Raw genomic sequence first — 15,578 nt, forward strand, 5'->3', positions numbered from 1 at the left:
CTTGCAAAGTATTAAAATATTTATTATTACGAAATATTTATGAGAGGAAATTTTCAGGGTGTAAATATGTAAATGAAAGAGTGCTTCTCGTTTACAACGAACTGCAGCGAATAAAATATTTATTGAAGAATTGCATGCTCTGGAGATGTGTCGAGGTTTCTATATGAAAAATTTCAGGAATATGAAATATGAACGCGTTTGAACGTTGATTAATATTTGAAATGAAACCGGGGAGTGTTTTATAATGATGTTTGCAATATTCGAGCGGAGTATTGTATTTAATAACGAGCTGAATGATAATAATTACTGCAATTTATTTATATTTGACAATTTAGCGCTAAATATAATTACTATACAAAATGAAAATTATTGTTTTCGTTTTTCGAAATCGATCACTTTAACTCCGAATTTTTTAATGGTTTTGGATTTTTTTTAACCTTTCACTGCAAGTACAATTTTGAAATTTCGTGGATATAATTAGATAATCCAAACTAACAAAACCTCAAATTTTCAACTTCGTTACTCGAAATTTGTGAGTGAAACTATGAGTTCTAAGAAAATAATTAATTCAAACTTTTTTATTTTGTTTTCTTTTCATATTTAATATTAAAAAATAGGCTGTTTATTATGCTAATATAAACTAATAAATCCCCAAAATCTCAATATAATTGCTCTAAAAATGTCTAATTTATAAGACAAAATATGACACTTTGCAAAAAATTCTTAATTTTTGGCTGATTTTGGAATATAATTTTTTAAATCTTTTTTTGAAGCTATAATTTTAATAATTAGAATGATTTTGATAAGCTAACCTTAACAAATAAATCCTCAAAATCTCAATATAATTGCTCTAAAAAGGTCAACTTTATGGCATAAAATAAGACACTTTGCGAACAAATTCAAAATTTATGAATGATTTCGGAATATATTTTTTTAATCTTCATCTCTAAAGATATAAATTTAAAAATAGGACCGCTTAATAAGTAAATACAAACTAATCAATCCTCAAAATCTCAATATAATTGCTCTAAAAATGTTAATTTATGGCACAAAATATGACACTGCGAACAAACTCAAAATTTATGGGTGATTTCGGAATATATTTTTTCTCTGAAGATAAAATTTTTAAAATTAGACCGTTTGATAAGCTAATGTAAACCAATAGAACCTCAAAATGTTAATATAAGTGCTCCAAAAATGTCTAATGACACTGCGAAAAAATTCAAAATCTATGGTTGATTTCGGAATATAATTTTTATAAATATTTTTCTCTGAAGCTATAATTTTTAAAATAGAACCGTTTAATAAGCTAATACAAACTAATCAATCCTAAAAATCTTAGTATTGCTCTAAAAATGTCTAATTTATTGAACAAAATATGATACTTTGCGAAAAAAAATAAAATTTATGGCTGATTTTGGAATATAATTTTTATAATCCTTTTATCCAAAGATATAATTTTGAAAATAAGACCCTTTAATAAGCTAAAATCAAATAAATTAATTCTAAAAATTTCATATCTATTTTTCAAAAATTGTCTATTTTATAGGACAAACTATGACGTTTTGTCAAAAAGTCTTAATGTGTCAATATTTTCAGAATATTTTTAAATATGTTCTGTCTACAGATCAAGTTTTAAAAAGTAGAGTATTATGATAATCCAGCCTAAAATAATGAATTCTCAAAATTTTAACTCTACTACTCGGAAATTGTGGAGGTAATGAAAAAAAATCTTTTACATTTTAGAAAACGAAATTCAGAGTTCTCGCTCATTTTCGGATTTTTTTAAATTCCTCCTAGAACAGATATAATTTTGAAATTTCGTGTATTTAATAAACTGTTTGTAATTGGTAAAATCTAAAATTTTTAGCATTATTTAAGTGTCTAATTTATGGGTCAAAATATGACGAAGTTTTATGAAAAAATTCTAAATTTGATTTTTCTCTGTGCAAATAAAATTTTGAAACTTTGTGTGCCCAATAAACCACTTTAGAATAGTAAGGAAAATTTCAACTCTATTTAACAAAAAGTCTGATTTAAAGGACAAAATATAACTATTTTGAAAAAATTCTAAAATTGATTTTCGAATTTTTCTGAAACTTGTTTGGGTGCAAATAAAATTTTTAAAATTAGAATCTTTAATAAGCTAATCAAAGTTAATAAATCTCCAAAATTTTCCCTCAATTGTTTAAAAACTAAAAAATTTATAGGACAAAATATAAAGCTTTCTGCAAAAAATCCTCCTAATTTCGATTTTTTTTAATTACTAGTAAAGACATAATTAAAGTTTTGTGTGAAAATTATAATGCATTATAAAAATATCGTAAATTTGATTTTGAATAATTCTTTTCCGTACAGATAAAATTTTGAAAATTAGGTAAAGTAAAAAATTGTCGAAGCTAGAGCATAAACTATGACGCTTTGTGAAAAAAAAATTAAATTTATCTGATTTTGGGATTTTCAAATCAAATTTTAAAAATTGGAGAGTGAAATCAAAAATAGTGAATTCAAAAAATTACAACGCTTTTTTCTGAAAATTGAGAAGTTTATAAGACAAAATATCACGCCGCTCTGTGAAACCTAATAACCTTATTTCTAATTAATTTCATTTTTTTAAAATACTTTGTAGTGCAGATATAATTTTGAAATTGCGTTTGTCAAAAAAACTATGTCAAAATGTCAAAATTATATCTGCACTGAAGGTATTTACTAATTTTACTAATCTTGAAAATTTCAAACAAATCGCTCGAAATTTATGCCACAAACTTTGAGACACTGAAAAAATCCAAAATTTGTAATATATATCAGAATATAATTTTTTTAAAATTATTTTTTCTGCACATATTGTTTTGAAAATTATACTCTTTGATAAGGTTATTTTAACTAATGAATTCTCAAAATCTCAATTGCTCCAAAAATGTCTAATTTATTGAACAATATAAATGACAATGCAAAAATATTCTAAATTTATAGCTGATTGTTGAATTTATCGTTTTTATTTTTTTGTACCTGAAGATATAGTTTTGAAAATAAAAGTTATATAAGCTCATCTAATCACAAAGATTCTAAAAATTTCAATCTAAATTGTCAAAAATTTATAAGACAAAAAATTACGATTTGTGTGGAAAAAAATTTATTCTTAAAAAATTATTTACATTTTTTTCTTGTTCATATAAAGGTAAATTTGAAATTAAGCTTCTTTAATAAGCTAATCTAGTCTAATAAACCCTAAAAATGTCTACTCTATTTCTCAAAATTTCTAATTATTCAAACAAATTTTGTAAAAACGATTTTTTTTTCTTTTTCTTTTATTGTTCAAAAAATCCAAATCTAATGTATTTTAAAGGTGCAGTAGTGCAGTTTATTACCAATTTTTGTAAAACCAAATTTGTAATAACACGTCTCACTAAAAAGGATCAAAAGTACCGATCTAAAGACTTTGTGGACTTTGAAATAAAACATTTAAATGCATAAACAGTAAGTCCCACATGTCTAACACAAGTTGTAAGATTTATTTCAATTGCCAAGCTAAACCAATAAGAGCGAAAGCATCTTTTTATCAAAAACTTTACGTGTGTTGATAGAAGGATAAATGGCTGTTCGGAAATTTGTTCATACTCGCATTTACGCTGCAAAGTAAGAAAATAGATTTCCTTTCGATCAATAACAGGATGTACACCGAAGACTTTTATTAAATTTCGTATAACAAGATGAAATAAAATTCTTTGTTCGGCATCAAACTGTTATTTCCCTGCAACTGCACCATAAATAAAAATTCCCGCTTTTTAGGATCCACAGCAAGTATGCCCGTTAGCCCTCTAATTATGGGTCTTCTCCTCCAAAGTTAACAGTTTTGACATCAAAATTGACGAATCGATGTTACTTAACGAAAAAACATGAACATTTTTGTCGGCTTTAAAATAAAAATTTCCAAAAATTGTATTTCTTTTTCAAAACTTTTGTAATTTAGTAGAAATGATAAACAAATCAAAAGTAGTAAATCCACCAAATTTTTACATTTTACAAAATTTTTACATCGTCTTCTAAATGAATATTTCAAAAAATCCTATACTTTGTTCAAAAAAGTTGAAATTTTGAACACTTCATAAACAAATCAAAAGTCATTAAAATTACAGTTTCAGTTAAAAATTTTAGCTACTTCTGTTTAACCAAAGGCACAAAAATTTCTAGAACTTGTCTTTATTGCTTTATAATTTTGAAAGTTAGCACAGTTATTACAAAAGCCGAAACTATCAAAGCGTCAAAATTTCTTTGATTTGCAGCTAAAAATACCAGAATTACAAATTTTACCGAAAAATATTGGAAATTTTTAGTTTCATGTACTGATAGATTAAAATTTCTGGGATTTTTTTTTGCTCTACAATTTTGAAATTTAGCGCAGTTATTAAATATGTCAAAAGTTTTAAATTTTCCGAATTTCACTGATTTATCGTAGAAAATTTCAAAATTACAGTTTCAATTAAAAATGTTGAAATTTTTTTATTAGTCAAAGGTACAAAAGTCTAAATAACTTGTTTTTCTTGCTCTATATTTTGAAAATTGACACAGTTATTATATTACAGAAGCCAACGTCATCAAAGTGTTAAAATTTCATTGATTTGCAGTTAAAAATTTCAGAATTACAAATTTTACCGAAAATTTTTTAAAATTTTTAGTTTCATGTACTTATAAATACGAATGTTTAAAATTTGTCTATTTTGCTCTATAATTTTGAAAGTTGGCACAGTTCTTAAATATGTTAAAAGTATTAAATTTTCCCAGTTTCACTGATTGATTGTTGAAGATTTCAGAATTACAGTTTTAATTAAAAATTTTGACTAGTTTTGATTAGCTAAAGAAACTAAAATTTCTAAAACTTTCTTACTTTCTTACTTTCTTACTTTCTTACTCTATAATTTTGAAAATTGGCACTATTAGAAAAACCAAAGCCATCAAAGTGTCAAAATTTCATTGATTTATTGTCAAAAATTCTAAAATTACAAATTTTACCAAGAAATGATAGAAATTTTTAGTTTCAGGTACTCATAGATAAAAATTTCTAAAGTTTGTCTCCTTTGCTCTATAATTTTGAAATGTAGCGCAGTTATTAAATACGTCAAAAGGATCAATTTGCTCCATTTTTACTGATTAGACCTATTCTAGATGATATATTCTTGCGCCTTCTATTTTTATTGCTTCGAATTAAAATGATATTTTAGTTCTTAACTTACTTCAATTGAAAAACAAATCAAGTCGAAAAAATGCCAAAGTTACGATTTTTTCCAAAACGCTGGAAATTTTAATTTCGTCATTAAATTAAATAATCTCAAAAATTCTGCTTTTCTGGATCCACAGCAAGTATGCCCGTTAGCCCTCTAATTATGAGTCTTTTCCTCCAAAGTTTACAGTTTTGACATCAAAATTGACGAATCGATGAAATTTTACGAAAAAACATGGACATTTTTGTCGCCTTTAATAAAAATTTCCAAAAATTTTATTTCTTTTTTAAAACTTTTGTAATGCAGAGCAGTTAATAAACAACTCAAAAAAAAGATAAACTCCAAAATTTACAGTTTTTGGAATAAAATTGCCAAAGTTATAGAATGAAATCGGAAAAGATAGAAACTTTTCTAGTCTTCAAAATAAAAATTTCCAAAAATTCTATGTTTTGTTCAAAACTGTTGTTATTTAAAACAGTTAACAAACAAATTAAAAAAAGTATAGGGTTTAAATTATACAGTTTTAGGACCAAAATTGACAAAGTTATGGAATTAAATCGAAAAAATTAAAGTTTTAAATCGTCTTCACAATAAAAAATTTCCAAAAATTCTATTTTTTGTTTAAAAATTTTGTAATTCAGAACAATTAATGAACAACTCTAAGAAAGCATAACCTCTAAATTTTACATTTTTGGGATTAAAATTGCCGAAGTTATGGAATTAAGTTGAAAAAAGGTGGAAGTTTTTGCATTGTCTCTAAAATGAAAATTTGCAAAACTTCTGTTTTTTTGTTCAAAAATTTTGTAATTAAGAAAAAATAATGAACTAATGAAAAATAGTAAAGCTTTTTATATTTACGGTTTTGAAATCAAAATTGCCAAAATTTTGGCAATTAATGAAAAACCGTGGAAATTTTTATATCGTCTTTGAATTAAAAACTTCTAATAATTCTATTACTTGTTTAAAAATTTTGTAATTTAGAATAGTTGATAGACTAACCAAAAGTAGTAAAATGTTCAAATTTTACAGTTTTGGGTTCAAAATTGTCAAAGTTATGGCAATTAATGAAAAACTGTCAAAATTTTTGTATCGTCTTCAAAATAAAAATTTACAAAAATTCTATTTTTATTTATTATTTAAATTTTGTAATTTAAAGCAGTTAATATACAACTCAAAAGTAGTAAAGACTCCGAATTTTACAATCTTGAGATTAAAATTGGCACTTTTTTTTTCGAAAACGCTGTAAATTTTGATTTTGTCTCCAAAATAAATATTTCCCAAAATTCTATTTTTTGTTAAAAAAAATATAAATTAAGCCAGTTACAATTTAAATATAGAATATCCTCCAAAATTTACAGTTTTGGATTCAAAATTGACGAACCGATGGAATTTAACGAAAAAACATGGAAATTTTTGCCGCCTTTAAAATAAAAATATCCAAAAATTGTATTTCTTTTTCAAAACTTTTGTGATTTAGAACAAAAGATGAACAAATTGAAAGTATTAAATCCACCAAATTTTACAGTCTTGGGATTAAAAATGCCAAAGTTATAGAATTTTATCGAAACGGTTAAAATTTTTATATCTATTTTTTGTTCAAAACTGTTGTAATTTGAAACAGTTAATAAACAAATCAAAAAAAAATAGCCTTTAAATTATAAAGTTTTAGGAGCAAAATTGAGAAAGTTATGGAATTAAATCGAAAAAAGAAATTTTTATATCGTCTTCAAAATAAAAGTTTACAAAAATTGTATTTTTTGTTTAAAAAATTTGTAATTCAGAACAGTTAATAAACGACTCTAAAAGAGTATAACCTCCAAATTTTACAGTTTTGAGATTAAAATTGCCGAACTTATGGAATTAAATCAGAAAAGGTGAAAGTTCTTGCATTGTCTCAAAAATGAGAATTTGCAAAAATTCTATTTTTTTGTTCAAAAATTTTGTAAATTAGAAAAAATGTACAAATAAAAAATAGTAAAGCCTTCACTATTTACGGTTTTGAGACCAAAATTGCCAAAGTTTTGACAATTCATGAAAAACCGGGGAGATTTTTAAATCGTCTTCAAAGTAAAAATTTCTAAAAATTCTATTGCTTTCTAATTTATAATTTATTATCTAATTTAGAATAATTGATAGACAAATTAAAAGTAGTAAAGTCGCCAAATTTTACAATCTTGAGATTAAAATTAGCAGAGTATAAATTTTTTCTCGAAAACAAAGTTTACAGTTTTGACATCAAAAGTGACAAATCGATGGAATTTAACGAAAAAACATGGAAATTTTTGTCGCCTTTAAAATCAAAATTTCCAAAAATTGTATTTATTTTATTTTAACTTTTGTAATTTAGAACAAATGATGAACAAATCAAAAGTAGTAAATCCACCAAATTTTACAGTCTTGGGATAAAAAATGCCAAAATTCTAAATGTTCTAAATGAATATTTCAAAAAATCCTATACTTTGTTCAAAAAAGTTGAAATTTTGAACAATTGATAAACAAATAAAGTCGTAACAAATGCCAAAGTTACGATTTTTTTCCAAAACGCTGGAAATTTTAATTTCGTCTTTAAATTAAATAATCCAAAAAAAATCTGCTTTTCAAGTTCCACAGCAAGTATGCCTGTTAGCCTTCTAATTATGGGTTTTTTCCTCCAAAGTTTACAGTTTTGACATCAAAATTGACAAATCGAGTGAAATTAACGAAAAAACATGGAAATATACAAAAATTTTATTTCTTTTTTAAAACTTTTGTAATTTAGAACAGTTAATAAACAGCTCACAACAAAATAGACTCCAAAATTTACAGTTTTTGGATCAAAATTGCCAAAGTTATAGAATGAAATCGGAAAAGATTTTTGTCTTCAAAATAAAAATTTCCAAAAATTTTATTTTTTGTTCAAAACTGTTGTAATTTAAAACAGTTATCGAACGAATAAAAAAACAAGGTCTAAATTATACAGATTTCGGAGCAAAATTGACAAAGTTATGAAATTAAATCAAAAAGTAAACATTTTTATATCGTCTTCAAAATAAAAATTTACAAAAAATCTATTTTTTGTTTAAAAATTTTGTAATTTAGAATAGTTGATAGACAAATCAAAGGTAGTAAAGTGTTCAAATTTTACAGTTTTGGGTTCAAAATTGTCAAAGTTATGGCAATTAATGGAAAACTGTCAAAATTTTTGTATCGTCTTCAAAATAAAAATTTCCAAAAATTTTTTTTTTGTTCAAAAATTTTGTAATTTAAAGCAGTTGATATACAACTCAAAGTAGTAAAGTCGCCAAATTTTACAATCTTGAGATATAATTTTTTTTCAAAAACGCTGTAAATTTTGAATTTGTCTCAAAAATAAATATTTCCCAAAATTCTATTTTTTCTTAAAAAAAATGTAAATTAAGCCAGTTAATGGACAATTCGAATGTAGAATATCCTCTAAAGTTTACAGTTTTGATATCAAAATTGACGAACCGATGGAATTTAACGAAAAAACATGAAAATTTTTGTCGCCTTTAAAATAAAAATTTCTAAAAATTGTATTTCTTTTTCAAAACTTTGTAATTTAGTAGAAATGATAAACAAATCAAAAGTAGTAAATCCACCGAATTTTACAGCCTTGGGATTAATGCCGAAGTTATAGAATTTTATCGAAACGGTCAAAATTTTTACATTGTCTTCTAAATGAATATTTCAAAAAATCCTATACTTTGTACAAAAAAGTTGAAATTTTGAACAATTGATAAACAAATCAAGTCGTAAAAAATGCCAAAGTTACGCTTTTTTTCCAAAAGGCTCTTTAAATTAAATAATGCAAAAAATTCTGCTTTTCAGGATCCACAGCAAGCATGCCCGTTAGCCCTCTAATTATGGGTCTTCTGGGCACAGCTGCCGTGTTGGCGACAGGGGTGTGCCTCGTGCTCGCTGCTCTGTGCCGGCGACACTATTCCAGGCCATGTCCCAGGCCTGATGGGGGCACCAAGCACGTACCTATGGAAGCGGTTATTGCCGCAGATGATCTCATCGTTGACGGCTCCGTCACGGGCGTACGCACACCAGCGACTCCCGATGCGGCCATTACCGCGGAAGCTGTGAGAAATGGCACTTCCGTTGAGGCCACTGATCCAGACATTATCCGGAATCAGTATGGTGAGAATCTGTTCTACTTTTTCGGATGCTGGCCGATTGCACCCCCGGGGATTGACAGTTAAATTCGCACTTTAACGGGGCGGGTGTGAACGGAAATTTATGCTCAGTTGTACGTCATTGCTGCAGTTGTTAAAATGAAAATCGGTGAAATATTAGGGACTCAATGCACGGGAAAATCGGTAAAATTTACTTTATTATTCTATTTATTTTATTTATTAAAAAATTTGGTAATTTTTGTATAAATCTTGGTTTCTTTGACGGCAGAAAGCAAGAAATTTTCCAAAATCCACTGATTTAAGAAAAATACAAATTTTATAAGTTCTTCATTTCAGATATTATCCAACAAAATGTCTACTTTTTGATAAACACTTCAATACCAAGAAATTTGGAAATTTTCGTGTAGATTTTGGTCAGCTTGACGACAGAAATAAAGAAATTTCCAAAAATCCACAGAGTTAAGAAAAATACGAATTTTTAAAATGTAATCTAGTTTGATATTTTCGAATAAAATTTCTACCATTTGATAAATTCTTCATTATCAAGAAATTTGGTCATTTTCGTGTAGATTTTAGTCTGTTTGAGGACAGAAAGAATGAAATTCCTAAAACTCTACAGAGTTAAGAAAAATTCAAATTTTAAAATTTATTCAGTTTTGATATTTTGGAATAAAATTTCTATTTTTTGATAAACCTTTTATTATCAAAAAATGTTGACGTTATCATGTAGATTTTAGTCTGTTTGACGACAAAAAAAACATCCAAAAATCCACAGAGTAAAAAAAATACGAATTTTAAAATGTACTATTCAATTTTGATATTTCCGAATAAAATCTTTATTTTTTATAAACTCTTCATTATCAAAAAATTTGATTATTTTCGTGTACATTTTAGTCTGTTTGCTGACTGAAAGAAAGAAATTTCCAAAAAATCACAAAATTCATAAAAAAAAGGAATTTTTATTAAATTTTGATTATTTCGAATAAAATTTCTACTTTTCGAGTAGATTTTGGTCCGTTTGACGACAAAAAGAAAGAAAATTTCCAAACACCACAGATTTAGGAAAAACACATTTCTGAAAATGTATTAAATTATATTATTATTTTATTATATTATTAATTATCAAGAATTTTTGGGGATTCAAATCATTTCCAGTATTTCGGATAATTTTATAGAATCAAGTCAAATTAGAAAAAATCGTAAAAAGTGTTTCAAAATTCGAGACTCATAGTCATATAATTCAAAAATCTTAACGTATTTTTCGGGGGATATTAAAATACTGAAAATTCCATAGAATTTTGATGACTTAAGAACTTCTTTAATGAACTTAGAAACATCTAAAAGTTTCAGAAAACTCCTAAAAAAAAAGGTTCTAAAGATTGTAACTGTGGAAAAATAAAACACCAAATTTCAAAAATTTGGAAGAACCACAAAATTTTCTCAAAATGCTCTGATGGAAGAAATTTTTTATTGTCTTTAAACTGAATATTTTTAAAAAATTTGTTTTTTGGTTAAAAATTTTGTAGTTTAAGGCAGCTAATGCACAAGGCAAATGGACTAAAGCCTTGAAATTTTACCTTCTTAAGGTTTAAATTGTTAAAGTTATGGAATTTAAACAAAAACGGTGGAAATTTTTATGTCGCCATCAAAGTTGGTATTTTTTTTAATTCTGATTTTTGTTCAAATTTTTTGTAATTTAGAATAGTTGATGGACAACTCAAAGAAAGTAAAACTCCCAAATTTTACTGTCTTGGGATCAAAATTGCCAATGCTATGAAATTAAATCCGAAATTTTTGTACCGTAATCAAAATAAAAATTTTCAAAAATTCTGTTTTTTGTTAAACAATTTTGCAATTCAAAACAAATAATAAACAACTCGAGAAGAAAATTTTACAGATTTTGGATCAAATATGCTAAAGTTATAAAATGAAATCAGAAAAGATAGAAATTTTTCTAGTCTTCAAAATGAAAATTTACAAAAATACTATTTTTTGTTCAAAACTGTTGTAATTAAAACAATAATCGAACAAATCAAAAAAAGCACAGCCTCTAAATTATACAGTTTTAAGAGCAAAATTGACAAAGTTATGAAATTAAATCGAAAAAATAGAAATTTTTATATCGTCTTCAAAATAAAAATGTCCAAAAATTCTATTATTTGTTTAAAAATTTTGTAAAAAGTTTTGACAATTAATGAAAAACCGTGGAAATTTTTATATCGTCTTCAAAATAAAAATTTCTAAAAATTCTTTTGCTTGTTTAAAAAATTTGTAATTTAGAACAATTGATAGACAAATCAGAAGTAGTAAAGTCTCCAAATTTTACAGTTTTGAGATCAAAATTACCAAAGTTATGGCATTTAATGAAAAACTGTCAAAATTTTTGTATCGTCTTCAAAATAAAAATTTCCAAAAATTCTATTTTTGTTCAAAAATTTTATAATTTAAAACAGTTGGTGAACAACTCTAATGGAAAACAGCCTTCAAATTTTACAGTTTTGGAATCAAAATTGCCGAAGTTATGGAAATAAATCCGAAAAGGAAGAAATTTTTGCATTGTCTCCAAAATGAAAATTTGCAAAAATTCTGTTTTTTTGTTCAAAAATTTTATAATTTAGAAAAAATTATGAAAAAACAAGAAATAGTAAAGTCTCTAATTTTTACGGTTTTGGGATCAAAATTGCCAAAGTTTAGACAATTAATGAAAAACCGTGGAAATTTTTATATCGTCTTTAGATTAAAAATTTCTAAAAATTCTATTACATGTTTAAAAATTTTGTCATTTAGAATAGTTGACAGACAAATCAAAAGTAGTAAAGTGTTCAAATTTTACAGTTTTTAGATCAAAATTGTCAAAGTTATGGCATTTAATAAAAATAAAAAACTGTCGAAATTTGTGTATCGTCTTCCAATTGAAAATTGCCAAAAATTTTATTTTTGTTCAAAAATTTTGTAATTTAAAACAGTTGATATACAACTCAAATGTAGTAAAGTCGCCAAATTTTACAATCTTGAGATTAAAATTGGCTGAGTTATACATTTTTTTCGAAAACGCTGTAAATTTTGATTTTGTCTCCAAAATAAATATTTGCCAAAATTCCATTTCTTGTTAAAAAATATGTAAATTAAGCCAGTTAATAAACAATTCTAATGTAGAATATCCTCCAAACTTCACAGTTTTCACATCAAAATTGACGAACCGATGGAATTTAACGAGAAAGCATGGAAATTTTTATGTCGCCTTTAAAATAAAAATTTCCAAAAATTTTATTTCTTTTTCAAAACCTTTGTAATTCAGAACAAATAATAAACAAATCTGAAGTAGTAAATCTACCAAATTTTACAGTCTTGGTATTAAAAATGCCAAAGTTATAGAATTTTATCGAAACGGGGAAAATTTTTATATCGTCTTAAAAATGAATATTTCCATAAATCCTATATTTTGTTCAAAAAAGTTGGAATTTTGAACAATTGATAAACAAATCAAAAGTCGTAAAAAATGCCAAAGTTACGATTTTTTTCCAGCACGCCGGAAATTTTGATTTCGTATCCAAATTAAATAATCAAAATAATCTGTTTTTTGTTAAATAAAATGTCATTTAAGCCAGTTAATGAACGAGTTAAATGTATCAACTCCACCAAATTTTACAGTTTTGGGATAAAAATTACCAAAGTTATGGAATTAAATCTCATAAGATTGAAATGAAAATTTTGAAAACAAATCAATTTTTTCTTAAAAAAAATGTAATTTAACTCAGTTAATGAACAAATCAAATAAAGTTGATCCTCTACATTTTACAGTTTTGAAATCAAAATTACCAAAGTTATGGAATTAAATCGAAAAAGATAAAAATTTAAATCGCCTTCAAAAAAAAATTACAAAAAATCTATTTTTTGTTGAAAAACAACGTAATTTAACTCAGATAATTGACAAGTCAAATAAAATCGATTCTCCAAATTTTTCATTTTTGTGATCAAAATTGCTAAAGTTATGAAATTTTTGAGAAAACACTGAAAATTTTGATTCTTATTTTATTTGTTAAAAAAAAGTATAATTTAAGCCAGTTAATGAACAAATCAAATATACAAGGTGTTTATAAATGTTCCTAGCATCAAAGCTGGCTATGAAATGTCAAAGAAATTTGCGGCTCATTATAAATGTGGGTTTAGATTTTTGAACTGACATTTTGTAATTAACCTCAATCATGGAGCAAAGTAAGTTTTGAGAAGAAAACTGTTCTAGTTGTGGTTTAAAACCTAAAAATCAAAAATTTGGACACAAAACCGTAACTGAGACGTCGTTGACGTAAGTAACATTATAAATAATTTTCAAGATAGTTATATTCACTATGAAAACAAAGCGGCAAAGTAGTGCACGACAGGAATTCCAGACCCACCCTTGATGCTAGAAACATTTATAAACACCTTGTAGTAATTCCAGAAAATTTACAGTTTTGGGATCAAAAGTACCAAAGTTATAAAATTAAATCGAAAATGATGGAAGTTTTTAAATCGCCTTTAAAATGAATATTTCTAAAAAATCTATTTTCTATTAAAAAAACTTGTAATTTTACTCAAATGATAGAAAAGTCAAATGAAGTTGATTCTGCAAATTTTACAGTTTTGGGATTAAAATTGCCAAAGTTATGGAATTATTTCGAAAACGCTGAAAAATTTGATGTACTCCTCAGAATAAACATTTCCAAAACTTCTATTTTTTTGTTCAAAATTTTGTAATTTACAACAGTTGATAAACAAGTCCAAAATCATTAACCCTCAAAATTGTATAGTTTTAGAATTAAAATTGACAATGTTATTGAAAACGGTGAAAATTTTTGGTTCTTCCGCAAGATAAAAATTCCAGTTATTAGACTAGTCTTATACAAAATTTTCTGTTTTTTCAAATAGAGAAAAAGGAAAAACCGTTACGAACTAAGAACTGAAATCCACGCGTTAATTACGCCTTAGTGTCACAGTTCAGAAATGTCTTACAAGAAAATCAGATTTCGAAATAATCCGCTTATCACACATATTTTCTCTTGCATGTCCAGAGCGACGGCCAACCCTCGGATTTATGAAAGTGTACGAGCCGCCCGGATCCAGGGAAGAGGAAGACATGGAGGACGAAGGCGAGGAGTACGATTTCAGACACGTTGCCAAAGAAACTCACATCCCCAATCAGACCGTAAGTTGGCAAAGTTAGATTGAGACTGAATTATAGCACTGATAAGACGCTTGGTTGCCCATTGTAGGTATACCGGAGTCTGCAGAGGCCCGGACGAAACCCCGCAAACCCCATTCCGGGCATTCAGACCCTGACGCACAAGTATCGAGGGCCTGAAGTCATTACGACGTCGAACCGAATACAAGAGAGCTGCATATAAATGTAATTGTTTTTATCATGTACTATATTAATGTATTTAAAACAAAATAAAACGGACTTTATGTCGTCTTCTCGTTTTTATTGGCGTTTTTATTCATATTTTGCATGGAAATAAAAGCTGCTTGTTAGTTCTTAAGATAAACTTTAACTGCTTGTAAAACCCTTTTATTAAAATGAGAAAACTAAACTCAAGTCGCAACTACTTTCTTGATAAGAATTGCTCGGATTTGAAAAGTTAATTGAAACTGCCGCGGGCAATTTTTTATGAAATTGTGTGCGTAGTTCAAAAACTAAACTTTTCAATTTGTAGAATTCTGTAGCAATGTAACGAGAACTCTTTTTCTAAGAAAGTAAAATTACGAAACTGGCAAGTTTTAGATTTAAGATTTTCAAAATTTTTGCAAACTTTAAAAATTTACTAAACTTGTATTTTTTTATAAATTTGTGCACACTAAAGATTAAACCCAAAATACTGATTTCTCCAAATTTCATACTTATAGCTTTAATTTCACGGAAATGACAAACCTGAGATTCAAAATTAAAAAAAATATATTCCCAGAAATACAAATTTCCAAAATTTGTGTTTTTTGTTTTAAAGTTTTGTATTTTGGTACAGTTCAAAAACAAGTTAAGAATAGTAACCTCTATTAATTTTATTGTGCTAGTAATAAAATTACCAAAATTACAGCCTTTAATAAAAAAATTTGCAACATTTTGGCTCGTTCTCAAAATGAAAATTCCTAAAATTTGCCTTTACTACTCTATAATTGTGTGTACTCTATCTTGTCCTTTGGCACAATTATATACCAAGTCAGGAGTACCAACTGCCCCAAATTT

At 26.1% G+C, this 15,578-nt stretch overlaps 1 protein-coding gene across 1 annotated transcript in view; it reads left to right on the forward strand.

The window, feature by feature from the left end:
• Positions 1-14,822, forward strand: part of side-IV (sidestep IV transmembrane protein) — a 475,641-nt gene extending 460,819 nt beyond the window's left edge. Inside the window, exons 12-14 of the mRNA XM_088044905.1 lie at positions 9,048-9,362; positions 14,410-14,543; positions 14,611-14,822. Coding sequence (XP_087901031.1) covers positions 9,048-9,362; positions 14,410-14,543; positions 14,611-14,742 — 581 coding nt within the window. The 3' untranslated portion in view covers positions 14,743-14,822. The remainder of the gene's footprint in view (positions 1-9,047; positions 9,363-14,409; positions 14,544-14,610) is intronic.
• The last annotated feature ends 756 nt before the right edge of the window (positions 14,823-15,578 follow it).

This window comes from Gnatocerus cornutus, chromosome 1 (assembly GCF_029298725.1).
Source record: "Gnatocerus cornutus isolate USDA-ARS CGAHR chromosome 1, icGnaCorn1.1, whole genome shotgun sequence".
NCBI lineage: Eukaryota > Metazoa > Arthropoda > Insecta > Coleoptera > Tenebrionidae > Gnatocerus > Gnatocerus cornutus.